The sequence below is a fragment of the Dermacentor albipictus genome, chromosome 1 (assembly GCF_038994185.2).
Source record: "Dermacentor albipictus isolate Rhodes 1998 colony chromosome 1, USDA_Dalb.pri_finalv2, whole genome shotgun sequence".
In the NCBI taxonomy this organism is placed as follows: Eukaryota; Metazoa; Arthropoda; class Arachnida; order Ixodida; family Ixodidae; genus Dermacentor; species Dermacentor albipictus.
The window spans coordinates 498,336,459-498,362,250 of NC_091821.1; the positions used below are offsets into that span (position 1 = coordinate 498,336,459).

The 25,792-nt window shown below is 48.5% G+C and overlaps 2 protein-coding genes across 8 annotated transcripts in view; one reads left to right on the forward strand and one right to left on the reverse strand.

Moving 5' to 3' along the window:
* Positions 1 to 25,792, reverse strand: part of LOC135920338 (nicotinamide N-methyltransferase-like) — a 100,374-nt gene that overhangs the window by 74,151 nt on the left and 431 nt on the right. Inside the window, exon 2 of the mRNA XM_065454555.1 lies at positions 24,574 to 24,630. Coding sequence (XP_065310627.1) covers positions 24,574 to 24,576 — 3 coding nt within the window. The 5' untranslated portion in view covers positions 24,577 to 24,630. The remainder of the gene's footprint in view (positions 1 to 24,573; positions 24,631 to 25,792) is intronic.
* The window catches only part of LOC135920337 (uncharacterized transporter YutK-like), a 278,506-nt gene that overhangs the window by 69,892 nt on the left and 182,822 nt on the right, over positions 1 to 25,792 (forward strand). The gene's annotated exons all lie outside the window — the stretch shown is intronic.

Below are 25,792 nucleotides of genomic sequence, written 5' to 3' on the forward strand. Positions count from 1 at the left end.
CGCGTCTGAATCGTCGAACGCACGGACGGGCTGAGCAGTACCGATTTGCGACTGCCAAAGAACCTAGAAATGTGACGATTCCTCGCCACGCTAGAAAATACGCACGCATGCGTGCATGACTGGAAGTGTGCTGGATATTTTTTTCTTGTGACCACCACACGTTGTCCGGTGTGATTGATCGCCCGTGTCGTCTGCCTGTCTCTACAAAACGCCAGCACGCGACCAGCTGCGCTATACCTAAGTGAAGTTTATGGATTTTGCCTTGCGCGTGCTACAGTTACAGTTACTAGGCGCAGAGTTGCTTCATTTAAATGCGAGTTCCTAGCATTAGGATTATTATTGTTTTCTTATCTAATAGTTTTCAACCCTTTTCCCCGAGACTTTCCCTCTTGTTTGAATTGAAACGAGCTGGCGGGGTGCTAACCGATAGCGGGAAAAAAAATGAAACAGCCCGAGAGACGTGACAAGGAAGGCAGACAAACGCAACATTTGTCTGTCTTCCTTGCCCCGTTTCTCGCGCTGTTTTTTTCTGACCATCGTGTACCACCTAGCCAAACAACAAACTTTCATGTAGTGAAGCGGCCACGCCGCGCTCAAATGTCCGTCTAGTATTTTCTGCGCATTCAAGAGCACCGTGGGCCGGCTCGCGGCACAGTTCAGGCGGATTCATGCGAAGTCTCACTGAGGAAAGAATTCACTCACACTTCATTGGGCACCTACGTGTCCATCATCACCGAAGTGCTTTACAATTTGTTTAACGCAAGTGTTGAGATACCGCGCAGCCCCGCTGTCACTCGGCGTTCTGGGTTGGTTGCACGTGAGACGAGATTTTATGTAGCGTTACCTTTCCGTTTAATCCTCAGCTTACATACTTACACATACACACAGACATATATATATTGTTACGTCCAAGCGCGTCAAAGGGACGCGGGGATCAAGAAGAGAGAAGAAGAGGAGAACGAAGACTGTGCAGCGGCCATTCCTGTTCTTAGTAGCCTGTCGTTCCTGCTCTCGCACGCCTAAATAAACCCCTTTTCCCCGTGCTTGTAACAAATTGGTGGATGGTGTGGGGTACACCTCGTAACCACGGAGCCTACGCTGCTACAACTTCGCCGAAGCCGTCGACTTGCCGGACTTCCGCCACCCTCACCTGCCATGCCTGAATACGCCTGCCAGATTCCCGAAAGATCTGACGCGGCTTCAAGGCCAACACCTGGTGTTCCGTTGCAATACTACCGGGTGCCACTCACTTTCGGAGGAAAAGCCGGAGAAGATGTCGACGAGTGGCTCACGAACTACCGAAGGGTGAGCCGGTCTAACGGTTGGAACTCGACCGAACAATTGCCCAATGTTGTGTTTCCCTGACCGACACAGCGCTCGTCTGGTATGAGAATCACGAAGACACGCTCACTTCATGGGAGCTTTTCGTCGAGGAGCTCAGAGCGTGTTTTGGAGACTCTAGCGCAAAAAAGAAACGCTCTGAACAGACGCTTTCACAAAGAGCTCAGATTCCCGGCGAGACATGTACGACTTATATCGAAGAAGTGCTGAAACTGTGTAAAATAGTCAACTCTCAAATGTCTGAAGATGACAAAGTTGGACATTTGTTGAAAGGAATAGCCGAAGACGTCGACAATTTTTTTATCGGCAAGGAAAGTTTGGATTCCGTGTCTGACGTCATTCGCCACTGCAGGACCTTTGAGACGCTGAAGATGCGACGGATAATACCGAAGTTTGGTCGCCTAGCTTATGTCACGACGGTGGCAAGTGTAGACCCGAGCTCGTGTGTTGACCTTCCACCCACTATACGGCAGATTGTTCGCGAAGAGTTGCTCCATCAGGAAGAGATGTACCGCTGCACACCCGGCATCACTGGCGCGTACTCACCGCACGAGATGAGAAACACGGCCGTTTCGACATCATGGCAACCGACGGTTCACTCAGCGTCCATCGAGTTTAGGTCTACCCCACAAACGAGAGGGAGCATGAGCTATCAAGGTCATGACTACGACCAACGCCCACGCCACACGCACGCCTCCCAGCGGCCGATGCCTAGCCATGATGAATGTCACCCACATGCTGTCTATGCAGTCGACAGCAACATGCGCGACTACATGGAAGAACATCGCAATTTGAGGCATCTGCCGGTGTGTTTCCAATGCGGTGTCGCGGGCCACATAGCGAGGTTTTGTAACCGTCGCCCAACAACGTGGAATGGTCAATCAGGATCTTCAACAAGGCCCACACGTCCTACGAGGACAACTCAACAGCCGTACACCACCTCGTGGTCAGCTGGCGTCCCTCCTGGCAACGATTACTGGCAGAGAAGCTTCCGGAGCCGCTCGCCGGCATCTGACAGGAGTTTGACGCCACCGCCAACTTCTCGTGCACCACGTTTACGTCAATCTCCATCGCCAGTGCGCCGCTCCGCCTCGCCTTCACAACCGGAAAACTAGCTAGCGCGGCCGATGGGGGTGAGGTCGCTCCACACGTGCTATCGACAGAAATGCCCCCCTGCAGTTGCTATGATTAAGAACAAAGTGCATGTACTGGTTGATGGTGTTTCTACAATGGCTTTAGTGGATACCGGAGCAATTGTATCTGTAATGAGTCTCGGTTTTAAAGGTTGGTTGGGGCATAAAGTTCTATTTCGGTGGGACCAGGCTGCAACGTTTTGTGGAGTGAGCGGCGAGTCGTTGCGCCCTGTTTGTGTGTGCACTGCTGACGTATCCTTGGCTGGTGGAGTTTTCGCGACGGAGTTTGTAGTTATTCCCCGATCGACGCACGAAGTGATTTTGGGCATCGACTTTTTGCGACAGTGTGGCGCGACCGTCGATTGTCGCACGGGGGAAGTTTGCGTCGATGGCCATGTTTCGTCCGGGCTCTTAGAGGAGACTTGCAGTCAAGGTGAACTTTGTGTATCTGCAGATACTGTTGTGCCTGCGTCCACCTCTGTGTGCGTGCCGGTTGTGTGTCGCGGTGAAGTTCCAGACAGTTTTGATGCCTCCGTAGAGCCAATGCTTCTAAATTGTATGAAGAAGAACGTTTTTGTCCCTCATAGTGTGGTTTCCATCGGCAACGGGCGTGCTGGCTTGTGGACGGCCAACTGCTCAGCAGAACCCGTCCTGCTTCCAGACGGCTTGAAACTCGCCTACTTTACAGAATACACGTCTTCGTCCGTAGCCGTACTAACAGATCCGCCGTGTGAACCTGCTGACCTTCGCCACGTCTCAGACAAAAAGCTTCTGTCTATGATAAACAAGTCACTCAGCACAAGGGAGCGCCATACCTTGGTGGATACGCTTTCTGAGCATCTGTCAGTGTTTGACTTTGCGCAGCCGGACAAAGCGTTCTCGATTCCCGAGTCACGAACACGCCATACTATCGATACGGGATCTGCGCGCCCGATTAGGCAAAAGCCTTATCGCGTGTCGCCTAACGAGCGGAAGATAATCGGGGAACAAGTGAGTGACATGATGAAAAATGGAATAATACAAGAGTCCTCGAGTCCTTGGGCAGCTCCGGTCATACTTGTCAGAAAGAAAGAAGGTAACTGGAGATTTCGCGTCGATTATCGAAGATTAAACGCCGTGACTAAGAAGGATGTCTACCCTTGCCCCGGATTGATGATGCAATTGATTGCCTGCATTCGGCCTCTTATTTTTCTTCAGTGGACCTGCGCTCAGGATATTGGTAAATTCCAATACACCCGGCAGACAAGGAGAAAACAGCCTTCATAACCCCGGATGGATTATTCGAATTCAATGAGATGCCATTTGGGTTGTGCAACGCTCCAGCAACCTTTGAAAGGTTCATGGACACAATTCTGCGTGGCTTAAAGTGGAACATCTGTATGTGCTATCTTGACGACGTTGTTGTATTCGGGCGCACATTCAATGAGCACGATACGCGCCTGGATATTGTCCTCGACTGCATCAAAAACGCTGGCCTGGTTCTGAACTCCAAGAAATGTAACTTTGGTGACCGTCAAACCCTTGTGCTGGGTCATCTTGTTGACAAAGACGGTATCCGGCCTGATCCCCTCAAGACGGCAGCTGTCGAGGCATTCAGTGCACCGCAGTCAGTGAAGCAACTTCGTAGTTTTCTGGGTCTTTGCTCTTACTTTCGCCGATTTATTCCTGGTTTTGCTGACGTCGCCTATCCTCTGACAAATCTGCTACATAAAGACGCGCGGTTTGAGTGGACACCCGAGTGCGATTCTGCATTTCGTCAGCTGAAGTTCCTGTTAACCTCCCGACCTATCCTTCGCCACTTCAATCCTACTACGCCGGCAGAAATTCACACAGATGCTAGTGGCGTTGGTCTGGGTGCCGTATTGGTCCAACGCTATGACGACCATCAGCACGTGATTGCTTATGCAAGCCGCTCATTAAGCAAACCTGAACGGAATTACACGGTGACAGAGCAAGAATGCCTCGCTGTAATCCTTGCGGTTCAGCGATTTCGCTCGTACTTGTACGGACGCCCATTCGAAGTCGTCACAGACCACCATTCCCTGTGCTGGCTCGTGAACCTTCGCGACCCTTGTGGTCGCCTTGCGCGCTGGGCTTTGAGGTTGCAGGAATATAACTTCACTGTTTCCTACAAGAGTGGCCGAAAACACGCTGACGCAGACTGCCTTTCCCGTATGCCGCTTGCCACGACGGACTGCGACGCAGACGATTTTGATCATCTCGTCGCTTCTGTGACACCCGCTTTTCCAGACATCGATGCGTTCAAAACAGAACAACGGACAGGCACTAAATTGGAGCCACTCTTTACTTCTGCCCATTCAAGTGCGACAAGCAGCTACTGTGTACTTGACGTGCTCCTGTACAAAAGGAACTACTCAAGCATGGGTGCACGCTTCCTTCTAGTGGTGCCGGAGCGTCTCCGGCCAGCAATCCTTCAGGCTATGCACGATGACCCTACCTCCGGGCACTTAGGCACTGTGCGCACACTTTATCGCATTCAAGAACGCTTTTACTGGCCCCGGATGCGACATTCGGTTGAGTTTTATGTCGCCAGCTGCATACAGTGCCAACGTCAGAAACGCCCAACCACTGCCCCATCTGGTCTCCTTCAACCTGTGCCGCCTTCCAGCTCACCCTTTCGGCAAGTTGGAATTGATCTGTTAGGCCCTTTTCCAAAGTCATCTAAGGGGAACCGCTGGATAATTGTCTGCGCCGACTATTTCACACGCTATTGCGAAACGGCGGCTATACCATCAGCAACTGCCACCGAAGTGTCGCTTTTCTTACTTCACGCTATTGTTCTACGACATGGACCACCTGGTGTTATCATAAGCGACCGGGGACGTCAGTTCACGGCGGATATAGTGGAAGAGCTTGTGCGTTTGTGTAACTCGCACCTCAGGCACTCGACGCCGTATCATCCGCAAACGAACGGCCTCACTGAGCGCACTAATCGAACGATCACAAATATGCTTTCCATGTATGTTGCATCCGATCACAGGAATTGGGATGAAGTTCTACCGTTTATTACTTACGCATACAACACCGCCAAGCACGAGACAACGGGCTACAGCCCCTTCTTCCTTCTATATGCTCGGCCGCCCCGGTATACGCTCGGCACTGTCCCTTTTTACCACCACGACAATCCTACGGTCGCCGATACTCTGTGCCTCGCTGAAGAGGCTCGGAGACTTGCGCGTCTTCGGACTTTGGCATCACAAGAAAACTCCAAAGCCCGCTACGACGCACGACATCGACCTGTTACATATAACCCTGGTGATCTCGTTTGGCTTTGGACTCCCACCGGGAAGCGCGGTTTGTGTCAAAAGCTGCTGGCAAACTACGATGGACCGTATGTTGTCATCGACAAAGTCAGCGAAGTGAACTATACTCTCGCGCGCCTCACGAACACCGGTAGACGTTCTGCTAGGACACAAGTCGCGCATGTCGCACGGTTGAAATCATGCACGCCACGACAAGCTAGTTGACTCGCCCAGGGGGCTTTGTCTGCGAGGGGAGGTATGTGACGTCCAAGCGCGTCAAAGGGACGCGGGGATCAAGAAGAGAGAAGAGGAGAACAAAGACTGTGCAGCGGCCACTCCTGTTCTTCGTAGCCTGTCGGTCCTGCTCTCGCACGCCTAAATAAGCCCCTTTTCCCCGTGCTTGTAACAATATATATATATATATATATATATATATATATATATATATATATATGTGTGTGTGTGTGTGTGTACTAGTATTTATGTGTATTTATGTGTACTAGTACCCAAGAAAGTGGATGGGCAAACGCCGCCGCGGTAGCTCAATTGGTAGAGCATCGCACGCGACATGCGAAGGTTGTGGGTTCGGTTCCCACCTGCGGCAAGTTGTTTTTTCATCCACTTTAATTTCCATTAATTTATCATTACTTGATTTCATTTATTAAGCACATGCAATTTCCCCTATGTTATACTTGGTGTCAGTGTTTGTTGGCTTCTCATTATATATATATATATATATATATATATATATATATATATATATATATATATATATATATATATATATATATATATACACAGTGAAGTAGACGCGCGTATGAAGCGGTTTATTGACGTTTCGGCCGGGGTCCGGCCTTCATCAGAAAGGCCGGATGAAGGTCGGACCCCGGACGAAACGTCAATAAACCGCTTCATACGCGCGTCTACTTCACTGTGAATATTTACCCGGACCCAGAACTGCTTTTTTTCTGGTATATATATATATATATATATATATATATATATATATATATACGGTGAAATATCACGGTCGGGATGACGCTTTATTCCAAGAAGGAAAAATGGCGTCGATGCAAAAACGAACACGAGCCGATGATTGATGATGACTTTGTGCAGATGATGATGAAGTCCGCATAAATGCTTACACTAATTTCCCCCGTGGACGCAAGCGGCCAGCCTGGCCGCGCATTAGACAGTGGAACGGAGATGAAAGGGCTTCAGGCGGGAAACGTGCACGATCTCTGTTCCGCGGCAGCATCGGTCAATTGGGGCATCAACAGGTGTAACGCCATAGTTCACCGGCGAGGTCTGCTCTGTGACTTTGTAGGGGCCAATATATCGAGACTCAAGCTTCACACATAAACCGGGTGTTCGTGCAGGTGTCCATAGGAGCACATCGTCACCAGGGCGGTAGGAAACGATGCGGTGAGATGCACCGTACCGATGTTTGCGATCGTCTTGGCTGGCTTCAGTGTTCATACGGGCGCGATGACGACATTGAGCAAGACGAGACACAATATGGTCGCAAATGAATGGTGAAGCGTTGACGGGGCCAGAGAAGGAAGAAACGTCGAGTGATGAGGTTGGGTGGCCGCCGTATACTAAGAAAAACGAAGAGTATACGGTGGTGCGTTGAACAGACGTGTTGTATGCAAATGTTACAAATGGGAGAATCACAAATCAGTCACGATGGTCAGGTTGAGTATACATGGATAGCATGTCGCACAGCGTGCGATTAAATCGCTCTGTTAGGCCGTTGGTTTGAGGGTGATAGCTAGACTTTCTCTTGTGCACGGTGTTGAACGCTTGCAGAAATTGATTAAGAGTGCTTGAAAGAAATGCCTTGCCTCGGTCGCTCAAAAGAACGTGAGGCGCTCCGTGACGTAAGTAGATAGCCTGCAAGAAGAAGGCCGCTACTTCTGAGGCAGCTCCTGAACGTATTGGGGCTGTTTGGGCCAAGTGGCCAACAGCAGTGACGATCCATCTGTTGCCGTCTGGAGTAGGAGGGAGTGGCCCGAAAAGGTCAATGCCGACGACAGAGAAGGGTTGTGCTGGACAAGGAAGTTGTAGCGTAGCGGCCGGAGCAGCAGTAGGTCGCTCATGGTGCTGGCAAAGCGTGCACGAGGCAACATATCTAGCGATGCTCGTGGAAAGACCTGGCCAAAAAAATCGGCTGCGTATGCGCTCGTGTGTTTTGTGGTAGCCCAAGTGGCCTGACGTACGTAGGGCCATCGTGTGAGGCCTGCAGAACTGCAGCGCGAAGAGAGCGCGGTAGAACGGTAATCCATCGATGACCTTTCGGGTGAAAAATGTACCGGTAGAGCACGTCGTCTTTGAACTTGAACAGTTTGAGCTGTTTCCGTAGCCTGGCATTGGGTGGAGATGAAACACCGCTAAGGCGCTTGATGATACTATGGCAATAAGAATCGGCGCGCTGGTGAGTGAAAAGCACTGAAGGGCGGTTTGATGGAGTCAAGGAAGAAATCGGTGTAACGCACGATGCGTCCTCCGTGCAGCCAATTTGACTAGGGGATGCGACGTGCTCCGATGATGGTGGTAATGGGCATCGTGAAAGAGCATCGGTATCTTGGTGCTTCCTTCCGGACTTGTATATGACATCGAAATTATATGCTTGTAATCAGAGTATCCAGCGGCCAAGGCGTCCATACAAGTTTCTGGTGGTCGACAACCAACAAAGGGCATGGTGGTCGGTCACAACCGTGAAATGTCCACCGTGGAGATATGGACGAAATTTCTGAATGGACCAGACAACAGCCAAACACTCTTGTTCAGCTATCGAGTACTTCTTTTCCGCGGAAGTGAGAACGCGGCTTGCATAAGCAACAACCTTTTCGGAAAATTCGTGGTAAGGCTGCAGCAGTACGGCACCAATTCCTTGACCACTAGCGTCAGTATGCAATAATGTGGGCGCCTTGTCATCAAAATGACAAAAAAAAGGTGGTATCATGAGAAGCCAACAAACACTGACACCAAGGACAACATAGGGGAAATTACTTGTTCTTAATAAATGAAAATAAAGAAGCGATAAATTATTGGAAATTAAAGTGGATGAAAAACAGCTTGCCGCAGGTGGGAACCGAACCCACAACCTTCGCATCTCGCGTTTGATGCTCTACCAATTGAGCTACCGCGGCGCTGTTTCGCCATCCACTTTCTTGGGTATTTATGTGTCCTAGTAGAATCCTGGGAGAGTTATAGCCAGCGCCACCACTCAGACCTTGGCGGCGGACGTGGAACGTCCTTTTTGCCGCAGGCGTCACGAGAACGTGATCACTTTTTGAGTGCAGGCAACTGGTCAATAAACCCACATATGCTACCTGAAGGCATCAGTGTTGCCGGATTCGAGACCCTCGTTACGTAATAAACGAGAAGAAAGGGGATTAACCGAGGGGCCCGATTTTTATTGGTCATATCATGTCAGTGCGCGCTGGAGTTTTTTGAACGCAGCTTCACACTGATCGTTCCAATCGAGAGAACTTGAAATAGCAAGGAGGTTGTGGAGGGGCGAGGCAATGCTGGCGAAGCTCCGGATAAAACGTCGAAAGTATGAGGCGAGTCCAATGGCGCTGCGCAGTTCTTTTACACGAACTGGGCGTGGGAAAACGAGCACTGCGGAAATTTTGTCCGGATCGGGCTGGATGCCGTCTTTGCTAACGAGATGACCCAGGACTTTAATTGTTCTGCTAGCGAAACGGCACTTCCTCGTGTTTAGTTGAAGTCCGGCATTAGAAAGGCATGTGAGTACTTCATATAAGCGTTGAAGATGGCCAGTGAAAGTCGAGGAAAACACGACGATGTCGTCGAGGTAACATAGACAAGTTTTCCACTTGAGGCCGTGAAGAACAGTGTCGATCATTCTTTCAAATGTGGCGGGAGCATTGCATAGACCAAAAGGCATTACGTTAAACTCGTAAAGACCATCCGGAGTAGAAAAGGCTGTCCGCTTCGTGCATTGGAATTTGCCAATATCCGGAGCGAAGATCAAGGCTGGAAAAGTATTGCGCGCCTTGCAAAGAATCAAGGGCGTCATCGATAGGGGGCATCGGATATACATCCTTACGGGTGATCTTGCTTAGCGCGCGGTAGTCAACACAATATCGTACCGATCCATCCTTCTTTTGCGCTAAAACGACGGGTGATGACCGAGAACTGGCGGAGGGACGTATGATGTTTCTTTTCAGCCTATCGGCGATGTTCTCCTCGATGATTTTGCGTTCGGCGAAAGAGACTCGGTAGGGACGACGGCGTACAACAGTCTGGACATCGGTGTCGATACGATGGAAGGCAAAGGAAGTCTGTCCGAGTGACGAAGTATCCATATCAAAGGAGGTCTGATGCTTCGTGAGCAACTTTAGCAACGCTTCATTCTGAGCAGCAGTAAGGTCGGGACTTATCACGGAAGCAAGGGCAGGTGAAGCAGATTTGCCCTGTTGAGGAAGAGCTTGCGAGACGGCAAGAGGAAGCAGGGAGACTGGTTGGGTATCCACATAAAAGGTCACTGCGGAGCCTTGAGGTAGGAGGATTGTCTCAGTGGTCGCGTTTACTGCGATGATTAATGCAGAACTTTCTTTGAACCGCACCACGCAGGAGGCGAAGACAATCCCACGGGCAAGACAGCGACCGTGAGGAGTGATGAACACGTCGCCATTGGTGATGTCCTTAGAAGAGAGACTTAGGCAGTACAGAATCGGCAGCAGTGAGAAAACGCAGGCGTGGCTCATTGGTACTCCCGCTGCAATGAACAGTCTCGCTCATATGGACTATACGTTGACGGCAAGAGATTAAAGCGGACGCTGACGAGAGAAAGTCCCAACCTAAAATTAGTTCATGAGCGCACGGGAATAAAATCGCGAACTTAATGTGATGACGGGTACCATCAATGAAGATGCGTGCTGTACATTGGGCTGATGGTCGAATGATTGCTCCATTAACCCAATCAGGGATGATCCAATATAAGGCGTCTTCACTTTCCGCAGACGAGAGCACAGGTCCGCACGCATAACAGATATAGTAGCTCCCGTTTCAATCAGAGCTAACAAACGCACACCCTCCACAGACACAAATAACATGTTCGAAGGACGTTCAGGAGGACTTGGAGCACTTCGCGGCGATGCAGTTTTTCCTCCAAAAACTGTACTCGTTAGTTTTCTGGTCGCTGGACATGGAGTTGGGAGGCATGTCGAAGTGGCCAAACAGAACGTCGGAGCGGCGATGGGGAGCGGCGTTTCGAGGCACGTGTGTTGTGTGCGGTGTCGGAGAAGTCGGCCGGAGATGGAGATCGGCGAACGGGAGGACTATCGTCATAAGTGCAGTAGACGCGAGGAGGTGGCTCATCGCGTTCAAACGTAGCGTAACCACGACGTCCGTCTTGCTGGCGGCGTCGGCAAAACCGGGAGATATGCCCTCGAAAGCTGCAGTAATAGCAGACAGGCCTCGACGAACGCCAGGCAGTGTAGTAAGTCGGGTTCGGAGCTCGGGTGACTAAAGGTGCCAGGTGATCGTGAACAGGCGCAGGTGGTGTGATTCGAGACGGCGCGGCTGGCATTGCAGCAACCTGGGCGTAAGAGGCCGGTTGTGGGCAAGGAGAAGCGTTGGTATGGTGGGCGTTCAGCTGGGAGGCCAATTCCTCCTTAATAATGCGCAGGTTGGCCGCGCAGGTCAGCAGAAGCAGGTTGGACGTGAGTGCTGCTGCAAGGGGGTGAGTCATGCGCTTGCAACTCCTCGCGAATTATGGCTCGTATGATAGACCGGAGCTCAATACTGTTTGCCAGGGGGTTGTCGGAGAAGTCCGGTTGCAAGCGCATTGATTGCAGGGCGTCGAGGCGCTGACAGACGGAGACAACGTCCGACACCGTCGAAGGGTTTTGAGCGGCCAGTGCGTTGAAGGCAGTAGATCCTATACCAGAAGGTGTCGCACGCGGTCAGTTTCTGGCATGGCACTGTCGACACGGCGGCAAAGCGCGAGGATGTCCTCAATGTACGAGGTATATGACTCGCCATAATGCTGGACGCGCTCAGACAGCCTCTTTTTCGCAACTTCCAAACGAACCGTGGGTGTGCCGAAAATCCGCCGTAGCTGCTCCCTGAAAGACGACCAATCACTGAAGTCTCTCTCGTGATTCAGGAACCATGTCTTGGCTACTTGAGAGACGTAAAATGGTACGTTGTTTAACCTCGTGGTCTCGTTCCAGTTGTTGTATTCGCTGACATGATCGTAGTTGTCGAGCCAGTCAACGCCCTCACCAGGCAAGCCAGAGAAGATTTCAGGATCGCGATACTAGTTGTTGGCAGGGCTGGGAGTGCGGGCGGCTGGCACTTGAGCCGAGATGGTGGATGCTGTGATCTGGTCTTGCGACATGGCGGCCTCTTGGCGTAAGCGGCGTACCGAACGTAGCTCCAGGAGAGATGTTGAAGTGCATTGAGGTCGAAGGGATCTTAAAGCGCCTCCACCACTTGAAATACCACGGTCGAGACGACGCTTTATTCCAAGAAGGAAAAATGGCCTCGATGCAAAAACGAACACGAGCCGATGATTGATGATGACTTTGTACAGATGAAGATGAAGTCCGCATAAATGCTTACAATAGATGTGTGTGTATATATATATACATATATATATATATATATACATATATATCTGTGTGTGTGTGTGCGCGTTGCCTCATTCACGTCGGTAACGATTCTTGGCCGAGGGGAAACGCGAACGCGAGAAAAATTTTTGAAGCTGTTCAGATTAGGACGCACAATGGCCTTTGTATTAGCTTACCTTCGCTCACCCTGACTGAAAAATAATTTTCATACCTAGAAATCTGATTTGTACGGCATGTGTCAATGACATGCCGAAAAATAAAACATGTGGTTCTACGGTGTCGTCCTGTGCTGGCGCATATTCTTGCGGTGAATCTTGCGTGTTTCTGTAAATAATGAAGTCAGTTGATAGTCGAGCATCGTCCTGTGCACTTCTTGTCTCAGTGTAATGCCTATAGTTTACTGCGTCATTTTATACGCAGTGCCTCACGACTTCAAGTGTACTAGAGAGCTGACAGAATGCCAACGTTGTACTAATACACAAGGGAGACCTTCAAAAAATTGAAGCATTAAAGGCATGTTACCTCGCTTTCAGTATTGTATAACATATTCACCAAGCTGATTTCCTATAGAATCAGGGCCCCATTTGACTTTAGCCAACCAATAGAACAGGCTGGTTTCAGGAAGGGCTATTCTACAGTTCATTACGTGCATATGTCCGCAAAAAGGTAACTGACAAATCCGCAAGGCACAATCAGCCTCGCGACATAGCTTTCATAGATTACGAAAAGGCGTTTGATTAACTAGAGATGCCAGCAGTGATGGAGGCATTACGTAATCAAGGAGTACAGGACGCTTACCCAAAATATATTGGAAAATATCTACAGAGATTTCACAGCTACTGTAATTTTCTACAAGAAAAGTAGGAATGTATCTATAAAGAAACGGTTCAGACAAGGAATTACAATCTCTCCAATGCTGTTCACTGCGTGCTTGGAAGACGTGTTGAAGCTATTAATCTGGGAACGCTTAGGAGTGAGGGTCAACGGCGAATATCTCGGCAACATTCGGTCCGCAGATGATATTGGCCTCTTCAGCAACACTGGGTACAAACTGCAACAAAGAATTGAGGACCTTAATCTAGAAAGTGCAAGAGTGGGTCTGACGATCAATATGCACAAGATAAGGGTAAAATATTGAATATTGAATATAAATATTGAATAGCCTGCCAAGGAAACAAAAATTCATGATTGTCATTCAGCTTGTAGAGTCTGTGCAGGAGTATCCTTATCTAGGTCATTCACTGACAGGTGACCCTGACCACGAGAAAGAAATTTACAAAAGAACTAAAGATGGGTTGGAATGCACACCTGAGGCATTACTATATCCTGACTTGGAGCTTGCCACTGTCGTCTAGAAGAAAAAGTTTACAATTATTGCTTGCTACCGCTGCTAACTTACGGGGAAGAAACTTGGAGGTTAACAAAGGAGCTCGAGAACAAATTAAGGACAGCGCAAAGACTGATGGAACGAAAGTTATTAGGCGTAACGTTTATAGAGAGGAAAACAGCGGTGGGGATCAGAAAGAAAAAGGGAGATGGCCGATATTCTAGTTAACATTAAGAGAAAGAAATGGAGCTGGGCTGGCCATGTAATTCGTAGAGTAGACGACCGCTGGACCATTAGAGTCACAGAATGGGCGCTAAGGGAAGGGAAGCTCTGTTGAGGACAGCAGAACATTAGGTGGAGTGATGAAATTAGGAAATTTGTAGCCGCAAGTAAGAAATCAGCTAGTGCAAGACAGGGCCAATTGGAGATTGCTGGGAGAGGCTTTCGTCCTGCAGAGGACATTGAAACAAAAGAGGCAGCTGCTGATGATGATGCGTTGTCATTCGTTGGGCGTGTTGGTAGACTGACTTGGAAATCATATTTAGCACCAGCGAACAAGGACAGAAGGGAGACGACACCACATTGCACTAACTTCAACAACTTGATTTTCAGGAAACACCCGCCTATTTAACCCATGCACAGTTGCGCCACCTCATCCAAATTTTACCCATCCAAAAAAAGCCGTCTCCATATCTAACAAATCGACCGAAGGGGCACTAACACTCGTATCACTATTCCGACAGATAGCCCGAGCCTCGGTAATCTCTCGCACATCTTTATCTTTGTGCTTCGCAAGAACACGGCAGGACCCGTACACCGGTGCACAGCCGCATCCCTGATAGTGAGTTGACAGATGACCGTATCGCTTGTTTCTCACGTTTATACTATGTTCTCGTAACCGGTCATTAAAACACCTCCCCGTCTGTCCGATGTATTTCCCCCACAGGACAGAGGAAGCTCATAAACTACGCGACTCACTGGTGCTTTACGATGACTCGTAGAGCATCCGACAGGTGGCTTACGGTACGGGTCTGTTAACCGACATATTTCGCAAGTTTTTTTTCTGGCGCTGAAAAGACCACTCTTGTGTCCACCCGGCTAGCCATTTTCTTAGGACTATGCAGATAGGGCACCACCGCTACCTCACTTCTTCGTTCCGTCCGTTGATCTGCCTCGTCCCGAGTTGTGCTGTCTGGCCCGCATATCTTTTTAGCAGCCCCTCTACGACCGAAACCTGCACTCACCCCGGAAACCCTGCTGCTGATAACCTTCCCGACTGGTCCATAAGGCTCGTATAGCTCTTATGGTGGCAAGATTTCTTTAATGCATTTCCAAAGCACAAGTTGGCAATGCTCCTCTTGACCAGCTTCGAGTGGACGGATCGATACTGCAACAGGGGCTTATTAGCCCCAGGTTTATACTCCGAACACGGAGGCCGTTCCATGAACTGGAGCTGAATATCTAAGAAACGTTGGACGTTATCAGTCGGCTCTTCAAGCGTGAGGTTAAGTGGGCTAAGGCCAACAGAAAAAAAACTTCGTAATGCTTACCTACAGTACGTAGAGCGTGCGTCTGTTTCGAAAAGGACTAGGTAGTCATGAACGTACTTGACAATTTCAACCCCCCTGGGCTTCGACAAGGCACGCGACAGGTTTTTGTTATAGTGGACTAGAAAAATGTCGCCTAATGTAGGCGCCAAACATGAACCGATGCAGACACCCTGCTTTTGAATGAATATTTCGTCATTCCATGCTGCATACGTCGAGTGAAGGTAATTAAGCGTATCTGAAAAGCACTGAACGGATAAACAGGCTGAATTTCGAAAAGCAACCACACCATACTCGTCGTGCCATACTGTCATGTTCGCTGGCGCTAAATATGCTTTCTATAATGATAATGATATATGAGGAACCAGAAGAAGGGGAACCGAGCGGCCCGAATTTTTATTAAGCCACAACAGCATGAAGCCCACAGAAAATCGCGTAAAAACACAGGGGGAAGTAATTGTGTATTTATTTGAAATATAGAAATTTTAAATATATGAAAATGACCATGTACGACAAAAACAAAGGGGGGTCCGCAACACTTCCGGTGTCTACTGCGAAAGCACTAAAGGGAGCATATTGTAGGACTAGACGGGGCTTTGGGAAACTATTATGACGCACTTCTGTTTCCTAATGCACTTTCCATAAAGCAGTATCCCGTGTAGTCCTACAATGCGTTCACTTTGCCTGTGATTTGCCTGTGATCTCCAACAACCCCGGTCCCACGCCAACCGATTCCAACTAGCGCCCGCGAATTTTCTAATTTCATCGCTCCACCTAATCTTCTGCCATCCTCGACTGCGTTTCCCTTCTCTTGGAACCCATTCTGTAACCCTAATGGTCCAATGGTTACCTAATCGACGCATTGCATCACCTGCGCAGCTACATTTTTTTTTCTCTTGATGTCAATCAGAATATCGTCTATACCCGTTTCTTCTCTGATCCAAACCGCTCTCTTTCTGTCTCTTAACGTTATGCCTAGCAACCTTCGTACCACCGCTCTTTGTGCTGTCCTTAACTTGATCTCAAGCTTCTTTGTCAGTCTCCAAGTCTCTGCCCCACATTTAAGCACTGGTAAAATGCACTGATTGAACACCTTCCTTTTCAGTGATAACGGTAAACTTCCAGTGAGGAGCTGACAATGTCTGCCGTATGCGATCCAACATATTTTTATTCTATGAATTTCCTTCTAATTATCAGTGTTCCCTGTGACTAGGTAACCTAGGTAAACGTACTCCTTCACAGACTCTAGAGTCTTACTGGATATCCTGAACTCTTGTTCCCCCCATGCCCGGCTATTCATCATTATCTTTGTATTCTGCATATTATTCTTCAACCCTACTCGTACACTCTCTCTATTGGGTCCTCAATCATTTGTTGTAACTCGTCTACATCGTTGCTGAATAGAACAATGTCATCCACAAATCGAAGGTTGCTGAGATATTCGCTGTTGATCCTTACTCGTATGCCTTCCCAGTTTATTAGCTTGAATACTTCTTCCAAGCACGCAGTGAATAACACTGGATATATTGTGCCTCCCTGTCTGACCCCTTTCTTTACAGGTATCCTCCTGCTTTTCTTGGGTAGAATTAAGGTAGCTGTGGAACCTCAGTAGACATTTTCCAAGGTATTTAGCTAAGCGTTCTGTACTCCTTGATTACGTAATGCCTCTATGACTGCTGGTGTCTCTACTGAATGAAATGCTTTTTCGTAATCTATGAAACCCATATAGAGACGCACATGTACTCTGCACATTTCTGGATAACATGATTAATGACATGGCAACTGGAAAATGCACTGGCGAACGTTGGCAACGCAAACGCCTACTGGCAAACGCATTGCGAGTTTGCTTTTCAGATCTCTCAATTTAGTATACCTGAATATATGTCTACGTAACCACTTTCCTCGCATTTTGACCTTTTTCTATACTCTACATCGATCACATACGTACTATAGTTACATTTTAGCTTTCTTGCCATTAAATGTACCATCACCGCCTGACACGGACATAACGCCCAGTGAGTCAAGTAGTGCTTTCGCACTAAAACTGGCCGTAGGTGGGATATAAACCGACGTCTGAGCGCATATATATATATATATATATATATATATATATATATATATATATATATCATAAGAAGGCAACAAACACTGACACCAAGGGCAACATAGGGGAAATTATTTGTGCTTAATAAATGAAATAAACGATAAATTAATGGAAATGAAAGTGGATGAAAAAACAACTTGCCGCAGGTGGGAACCGGACCCACAACCTCCCCATTTCGCGTGCGATGCTCTACCAACTGAACTACCACGGCGCCCTTTCCCCATCCACTTTCTTGGGTATTTGTTTCCTAGTAATCCCTGGGAGTGACGCCTGCGGCAAAAAGAACGTTCCACATCCGCTGCCAAGGTCTGTGAGGGGTGGCACTGGCTAACACTCCCAGGCTTCTACTAGGACACATAAATACCCAAGAAAGTGGATGGGGAAACGGCGCCGCGGTAGCTCCATTGGTAGAGCATCGCACGCGAAATGCGAAGGTTGTGGATTCGGTTCCCACCTGCGGCAAGTTGTTTTTTCTTCCATTTTCATTTCCATTAATTTAACGTTTCTTTACTTCATTTATTAAGCACAAATAATTTCCCCTATGTTGTCCTTGGTGTCAGTGGTTGTTGACCTCTTATGATATGACTAATAAAAATCGGGCCCTTCGGTTAACCCCCTTTCCTCTCTATTATATATATATATATATATATATATCTGCTACTTGCACGTAATGATGTCGACCCTTGGTAGTGGGACGTACCAATAAGCGACTATTGGCTGATCTAAGGATATAAGGCTTCCATACATACATACATACATATATATATATATATATATATATATATATATATATATATATATATATATATATATATATATATATATATATAGATATATATATGCTACTTGCACGTAATGATGTCGACCCTTGGTAGTGTTACGACTTTGTACCGCTGCACCACTATTACGACTTTGTGGTCCCGTAGCGCTCGTCACCCGTTTCGTGACAGAGCGTTGGTAGCGAAGACTCCGAGCCAGGCGTCGATGAGAATAACGAAAGGGATTTTATACATTATATACAGGTCATTGTACAGGACAAGATCGGATCGGCACTGGGGCCGAGAGCTCACACAACCGCGACTGTTCCCGCACGGCGACGTCCGGCGAAAACGCGTGACACATCTCACCCCAGTCGGGAGCGACACTGTCTCCCGGTGGGTCGGCGGATCCTGTTTTTCAGGCAGCGCGTCGCTGCTTTTATAATCCCCGAGGAACCATTGTCACTCAAACGGCCCAATACAAAGTCAGCACACGACGGTCGTCCGAGGGGTCCAACCAGCGACCGCGCTGGCCACCCGGTTCAAAGTTCGCGCGCGCGGAGACCTCCATGCAAAAGGAGGTGCGGCGCCGGGCTGTCTGGCACACGCTGACACGTCTAAACACGTCGCCTGCCGATGCTTCTTTCGCAGGACACCGCTGCCTGACGGCTCAGCATCTTGACTTGTGAAGGGAGAATTAGGGCGCTCGCAGGATAGATTCTGCATCTTGCAGATTCGGAATCCGGGCTTGTGGTAATGGCACAACAGTAGTGGGACGTACGAATAAGCGACTATTGGCTGATCTAAGGATCTAAGGCTTCCATGTTGGCGAGTGCTTGCTATCCATTGTAAATAAATCTTGTATATAGTTCCCCTGCTGTGCTGTGCTATCACGTAACATTTACTTATTGAAGGTGCGAGGTAGTCGACAGAAAAGCACCAGGATCCATCCTTCTTTTTAACTACAGCAACAAGGGAAGTCCAGCTACCAGAGGATGGCTCGATAATGTATTTTGCAAGCATCTTGTTGACTTCCTCCTCGATGACGCTTCGCTCAGAAGCAGACACTCGGCAGGGATGTCGGTGAACAGTGCTGGCATCGCCTGTGTGTATCGATGCACGACAACGGACGTATGACTCAAAGGCCGATTACTGAAGTCGGCAATTTCTCGATACGACTGGAGAATACGCCTAAGAAATTTCACTGTGACCAAGTCTGCCAAAGATGTTCACAGCTTTGTGGGGCTCTGCTCCTATTTTCGCCGGTTTGTGAAGAATTTTGCAGTGATTGCTAAACCGCTCACACATCTTCTTAAAGAAGAGGCCTCTTTTACCTGGGGCCCTGCACAAGCGGCGGCGTTCTCCGAGTTAACCACACTCTTTACAACGCCTCCAATTTTGGCCCATCTCGGCCCATGAGCCCAAAACGAACTCCGCACTGAAGCGAATTGTTGCGCGATAGGCGCTGTCTTGGCGCTACGTCAGCGCGCAGTGAACTGTGACATCGCTTATGCCAGCAGGCTGCTGTCCACATGAAGCTAAATTAGTCGATTAGAGAACGTCAGTGCTCCGGTCTTGTGTGGGCTGTTGCAAAATTTCGTCCTTATCTGTCCGGCCGACCGTTTACAGGAGTTTCCGAAAACCATGTCCTCTGTTGGCTCGTCTCTTTGAAAGATTTAACAGGCAGACTCGCACGATGGGCTAAGGGCCTGCCATAGTGCACTACATAGTCGTGAACAAGACAAGAAATCTGCCAAAGATGCGGATTGCTTGACCAACTACCCTCTGACCAAATGTGACACTTTGTACACTGAATACCTCGATTGCATCTTTTAACATTGCGGACGAACAGTGTCAGGATACCTACTTAAGAGAAATAATCGAGCGCCTGGAATCTCCCAGCAACGCCTCTGTGAGAGTGTTCACCCGGAAAGATGATATCTTATATCTGCTTAACGTGCACTCTGACGGTCCTGATATTCTTGTGGTTATACCATCGTGCCTGCGCTCCACAGTTCTTCGCGATCTTCACGACGCCCCAACCACCGGCCACATTGGTGTTACACGCACACAAGACTGCGTGCGCCATTGCTTCTGTTGGCGTGGCCTAGACCGCTCAGTGCGGTGTTATGTGAGCGTTTGCGAAAGCTCTGTCAACGCCGAAAGAAGCCCTATACGCTTCCTGCTGAGCATCATCAGCCTATTGAAATCGCACCTGAGCCCTTCTACCTGGTTGTTTTGGATGTTTTCGGATCCTCTCCTTCATCTGCTTCAGGAAAAAATGGATTGCCGTCGCTACCGATTACGCGACGCGCTACGCAATGACACGAACGCTGGCGACCAGCTGGGATACAAACGTGGCCGACTTTCTCATCCGTGACGTAATTTTAGTACAGGGTGCCCCACGTCAATTGCTGAATGGCCGAGACCGTAGTTGGCTGTCTAAAGCCATCGACGATATCCTGCGCTGCTGCTCCCCGCAGCACAAAATCACCGCGACATACCCTCCCCAGATGAACGGGCTCACCGAGCGCTTAGATCGGGCCTTAACAGAAATGCTCTCAGAGTACGTGCCGGCTGACCACCTTGCACTGCCATACGTGAGGTTCGCGTACAATTCCTCCCGCCACGGCTCTGCTGGATACCCTCCCTTGAACATTTTCTTCGGATGCGAACCAGCTTTACCGTTGGACACATTTCTTCCTTCCCCTGCAACTTCGACTAGTGAATATGCACGCGACGCCATTGAACGGGCTGGCTCTGCGCGGCAAATAGCCCGTAGTATACTTACTGCTTCATAAGACAATCAGAAGCACCTTTATGTCCAGCCAAACCACGACGGATGTTTTCCTCCAGGTGCCCTTGTTCTACTTTAGACCCCCTCCCGACGTGTGGGCCCTTCTGAAAAGCTACTTCTTCGCTACACGGGCCCATACCGCGTCCTTCGAAAGTGACTGACGTCGGGTGCGAGATTGCGTTCGCTAGTCCCACTGCATCTTCTGTTCCGTTGTCCAGCGATGTCGTCCGCGTTTCCAGGCTCAAGCGTTACCACCATTACTCTTCTGTGGGTCCTCAGTCGCAGCGGACGGGCACTTCTGCCGCTGGGGCTCACACTACGCGCTACTCGAAGATGATATGCACATTTGGATTTAGTGGGACGTACCCGTAAGCGGCCTCTAGCGGATCTGAAGACGACGACGTGCCTTGCTTGATGCCGGCTGGCTTTCATGTTGGCCAGCGCTTATATATACTCATGTAAATGCACCCTGTAAATAGTTTCCCTACTGTGCTTCCTCGTAACAATATTATGGTCGCTGTGGACTACTTGTCGAAGCTGATAAAGGTCGAGGCCGTGCCTTCGCTTGGCGCCAGCTACGTCTAGGATTCTTACGACATCGCTTCGAATGAAGAGGCACTGCCTCTCTAGAAGCTCACCTCCAATAGATCGACCCCTTTCCGCAGTCGCGAGCTCCATACTTATCTATGACTAGCGGGAATTGAGCCCCACTTCGCGTCAGCTTATCATCCACAAGCAGACGGTCTGACCGAGAGATCGAACCAGATCACCCAAGCTCGACTCGTGCCGTATTGTAAATATAAGGCAGGTGAAGCCGATTGAGATGACCATCCTAGAGCGGCTGCATGAGCAGTTACCACGGCGTTGTAGAGCTCTACAGGAATATCCCCATAAGACTTTGTGTACGGCCAACAACCAAAAGTAGGCGCTACATTCGGCTTGTACCCGCTTGTAAAAGTTGGGACGCACTATTGCACAACAGACGATTCTCCCCGACTTGCGAGCAGTGGCGTGCAAGAGAATTGCACATGCCCAACAGGCCCGGAAACGGTACTACAACCGCTGGCGCAGTCTGGCACCGCGATACAATATCGGCGACGAGCGTGGGCGCAGCGAGGTACACCGTCCTCTTCAAACAAATTGTGCTCAAATTAGGAGGGACCCTTTATTTTTACCGAAGGCCTGGGTAAGGACACTTGACGTCGACTGTCATCGGCTTCTGACTCATCATCATCGTCATCATCATCAGCCTGGTTACGCCCACTGCAGGGCAAAGGCCTCTCCCATACGTCTCCAACAACCCTGGTCATGTACTAATTGTGGCCATGTCCCTGCAAACTTCTTAATATCATCCGCCCACCTAACTTTCTGCCGCCCCCTGCTACGCTTCCCTTCCCTTGGAAACCAGTCCGCAACCCTTAATGACCATCGGTTATCTTCCCTCCTCATTACATGTCCTGCCCATGCCCATTTCTTTTTCTTGATTTCAACTAAGATCTCACAAACTCGCGTTTGTTCCCTCACCCAATCTGCTCTTTTCTTATCTCTTAACTTTACACCTATCATTCTTCTTTCCATAGCTCGTTGCGTCGTCCTCAATTTAAGTGGAACCCTTTTCGTAAGCCTCCAGGTTTCTGCCCCGTACGTGAGTACTGGTAAGGCACAGCTGTTATACACTTTTCTCTTGAGGGATAATGGCAACCTGCTGTTCATGATCTGAGAATGCCTGCCAAACGCACCCCAGCCCATTCTTATTCTTCTTATTATTTCCGTCTCATGATCCGGATCCGCCATCACTACCTGCCCTAAGCAAATTGTGCTTAGGGCAGGTAGGAAGGACACTGGAAGTGGTATTCCCTTACCACTTCCAGTGCCTCGCTACCTATTGTAAATTGCTGTTCTCTTCCGAGACTGTTAAACATTAGTTTTCTGCAGATAAATTTTTAGACCCACTCTTCCGCTTTGTCTCTCCAGGTCAGTGAGCGTGCATTGCAATTGGTTCCCTGAGTTACTAAGCAAGGCAATGTCATCAGCAAATCGCAAGTTACTAAGGTATTCTCCATTAACGTTTATCCCCAATACTTCCCAATCACCCGCCGTGGTTGCTCAGTGGCTATGGTGTTGGACTGCTGAGCACGAGGTCGCGGGATCGAATCCAGGCCACGGCGGCCGCATTTCGATGGGGGCGAAATGCGAAAACACCCGTGTAATTAGATTGAGGTGCACGTTAAAGAACCCCAGGTGGTCGAAATTTCCGGAGTCCTCCACTACGGCGTGCCTCATAATCAGAAAGTGGTTTTGGCACGTGAAACCCCATACTTTAATTTTTTTAAATAACTTCCCAATCCAGGTCTCTGAATACCTCCTGTAAACCCACTGTGAATAGCATTGGAGAGATCGTATCTCCCTGCCTGACGCCTTTCTTCATTGGCATTTTGTAGCTTTCTTTATGGAGTACTACGGTGGCTGTGGAGCAGCTATAGATATCTTTCGGAATTTTTACATACGGCTCGTCTACACCCTGATTCTGTAATGCCTCCATGACTGCTTAGGTTTCGACAGAATAAAACGCTTTCTCGTAATCAATGAAAGCTATATATAAGGGTTGGTTATATTCCGCACATTTCTCTATCACCTGATTGATAGTGTAAATATGGTCTATTGTTGAGTAGCCTTTACGGAATCCTGCCTGGTCCTTTGCTTGACAGAAGTCTAAGGTGTTCCTAATTCTATTTGCGATTATCTTTGTAAATAGTTTTTAGGCAACTGACAGTAAGCTGATCGGTCTATAATTTTTCAAGTCTTTGGCGTCCCCTTTCTTATGGATTAGGATTATGTTAGCGTTTTTCCAAGATTCTGGTACGCTCGACGTCATGAGGCATTGGGTATACAGGGTGGCCAGTTTCTCTAGAACAATCTTCCCACCATCCTTCAACAAATCTGCTGTTACCTGATCCTCCCCAGCTGCCTTCCACCTTTGCATAGCTCCGAAGGCTTTCTTTACTTTTCCGGCGTTACCTGTGGGATTTCGAATTCCTCTAGACTATTCTTTCTTCTATTATCGTCGTGGCTGCCACTGGTACTGTATAAATCTCTATAGAACTCCTCAGCCGCTTGAACTATCTCATTCATATTAGTAATGATATTGCCGGTTTTGTCTCTTAACGCATACATCTGATTCTTGCCAATTCCTAGTTGCTTCGTCACTGCTTTTAGGCTTCCTCCGTTCATTTAGGCTTCCTCCGCTTCTGACTCGCGCACAGAGAAAAAAAAAGCGCAATAACTTTACTGTGCATCTGTCGCATATTAAGAGCGGCGTGCGTCGACAAATCTAAAGTGCCGCCGTGGTGTTCATCTTTCAGAGGATCACCAGTCCCAGCCTGGCCGAGTCTAACGACGAACAGCGGCAATGAAGCTTGGGAGCTGGCGCTGGGAGTGCGAGGAAGTCTCAGAATGGAATAGCCAACCCAGTGAACGGGTGTTTTTCCTGTTCTCTTGTACATACATACATACATACATACATACATACATACATACATACATACATACATACATACATACATACATACATACATACATACATACATACATACATACATACATACATACATACATACATACACACACATGTTTATGCTAGATTAGAGCTAACGCGGAGAAAAATTGAGAAAAAGAGTTGGTGGTCCACTCACCATTGCTTGAAAGCCGGCCTTACGGGAATTTGGACGGCTTCTTCTTTATGCACAGCGCTGTAGGAGGACAATGTGATAAGGCGTCTAGTGGGATAAGGATTGTCACGTCACAAGAATTTAAACAATAACTAGCACTGCTGTAGCGCGTTTTGCCATGCAACACGGTGCTCCATTTACTTCTATAGGTCGGGGACAACTCAGAGTACTGTGGGTGATGCACGCACATAAATACTTGAATGAAGTGAGAGCATGAGATAACGCATCTCTACAATAAAGGACCCTGCGAATTACGTATTTCGGCATTATTCGTCATGCTGAGGGTCATACGGGTTGTGAATACAATGTCATTATGTCCCATGATTAATAATAACACTAGAAAGGGTCAGTTTATATATTAAGCTGCGTTCATGCACAAAAACAGCAGGTTACTATTGAGCGCACAATTCTTTTTATTTGCAGCGGTTCATTTTTTTTAGATTATACATCGGTTTATTATGTAGCAGAGGAAAATCATATATTAATTTAATGTTGCTGGGTGCCAGCTTGTCTTGTGTTGGCTGCACTAGTGCCTACAGGTACGTGGCAGACGGCGTTTGACCAACGATCAACGAACTTACAGGGCGGCTAAACTCAGGCGAAAATAAATGCTTAACACGGCCACTTGAAGCAATCTGTACGGCGGTATATTTTAATTCGTGTAATGACGTGTCGCTCTTATCTACATCCCACCCTTCTGACGTTTCCCACTTTTCAAATAACTATCCTTTCCAAAATACCTTTTTTTTCTACTTCTACCTGAGGGTCGTGCCAGGTCGAGCCACCTCTCCTTTATGCCACTCTCACTTTCCGCCCCATTGCCTCCTGACACAAGAAAGGCGGCGGCAGCTCTCCTTCGCCGTAGTCAGCGTATCATGTACTTGGCCGAGAGACGGGGAAAATAAACAACAAATAAAACGCGACGCTTTCGCATCGTAGAGTACTTTAGCGACGGATGTGCAACCTGTTCACTAACTCGGAGGGTACACGTAATGTGGTCGGCTTGTGCTATTTAGAGTATCGTACACTGCTGCCACTTCGGATGCTGCCACTTCGGATCACAACTGTTGTTCTCGAAGCAAGGTGCATCTTGAAAGGACTCGTCGCCACCAAAGCCGACCATCGCTAGCGATTTGCTATACGCTGGAAATTTGGATAACTAGGGTTCTTGCTCTCTCGCAAT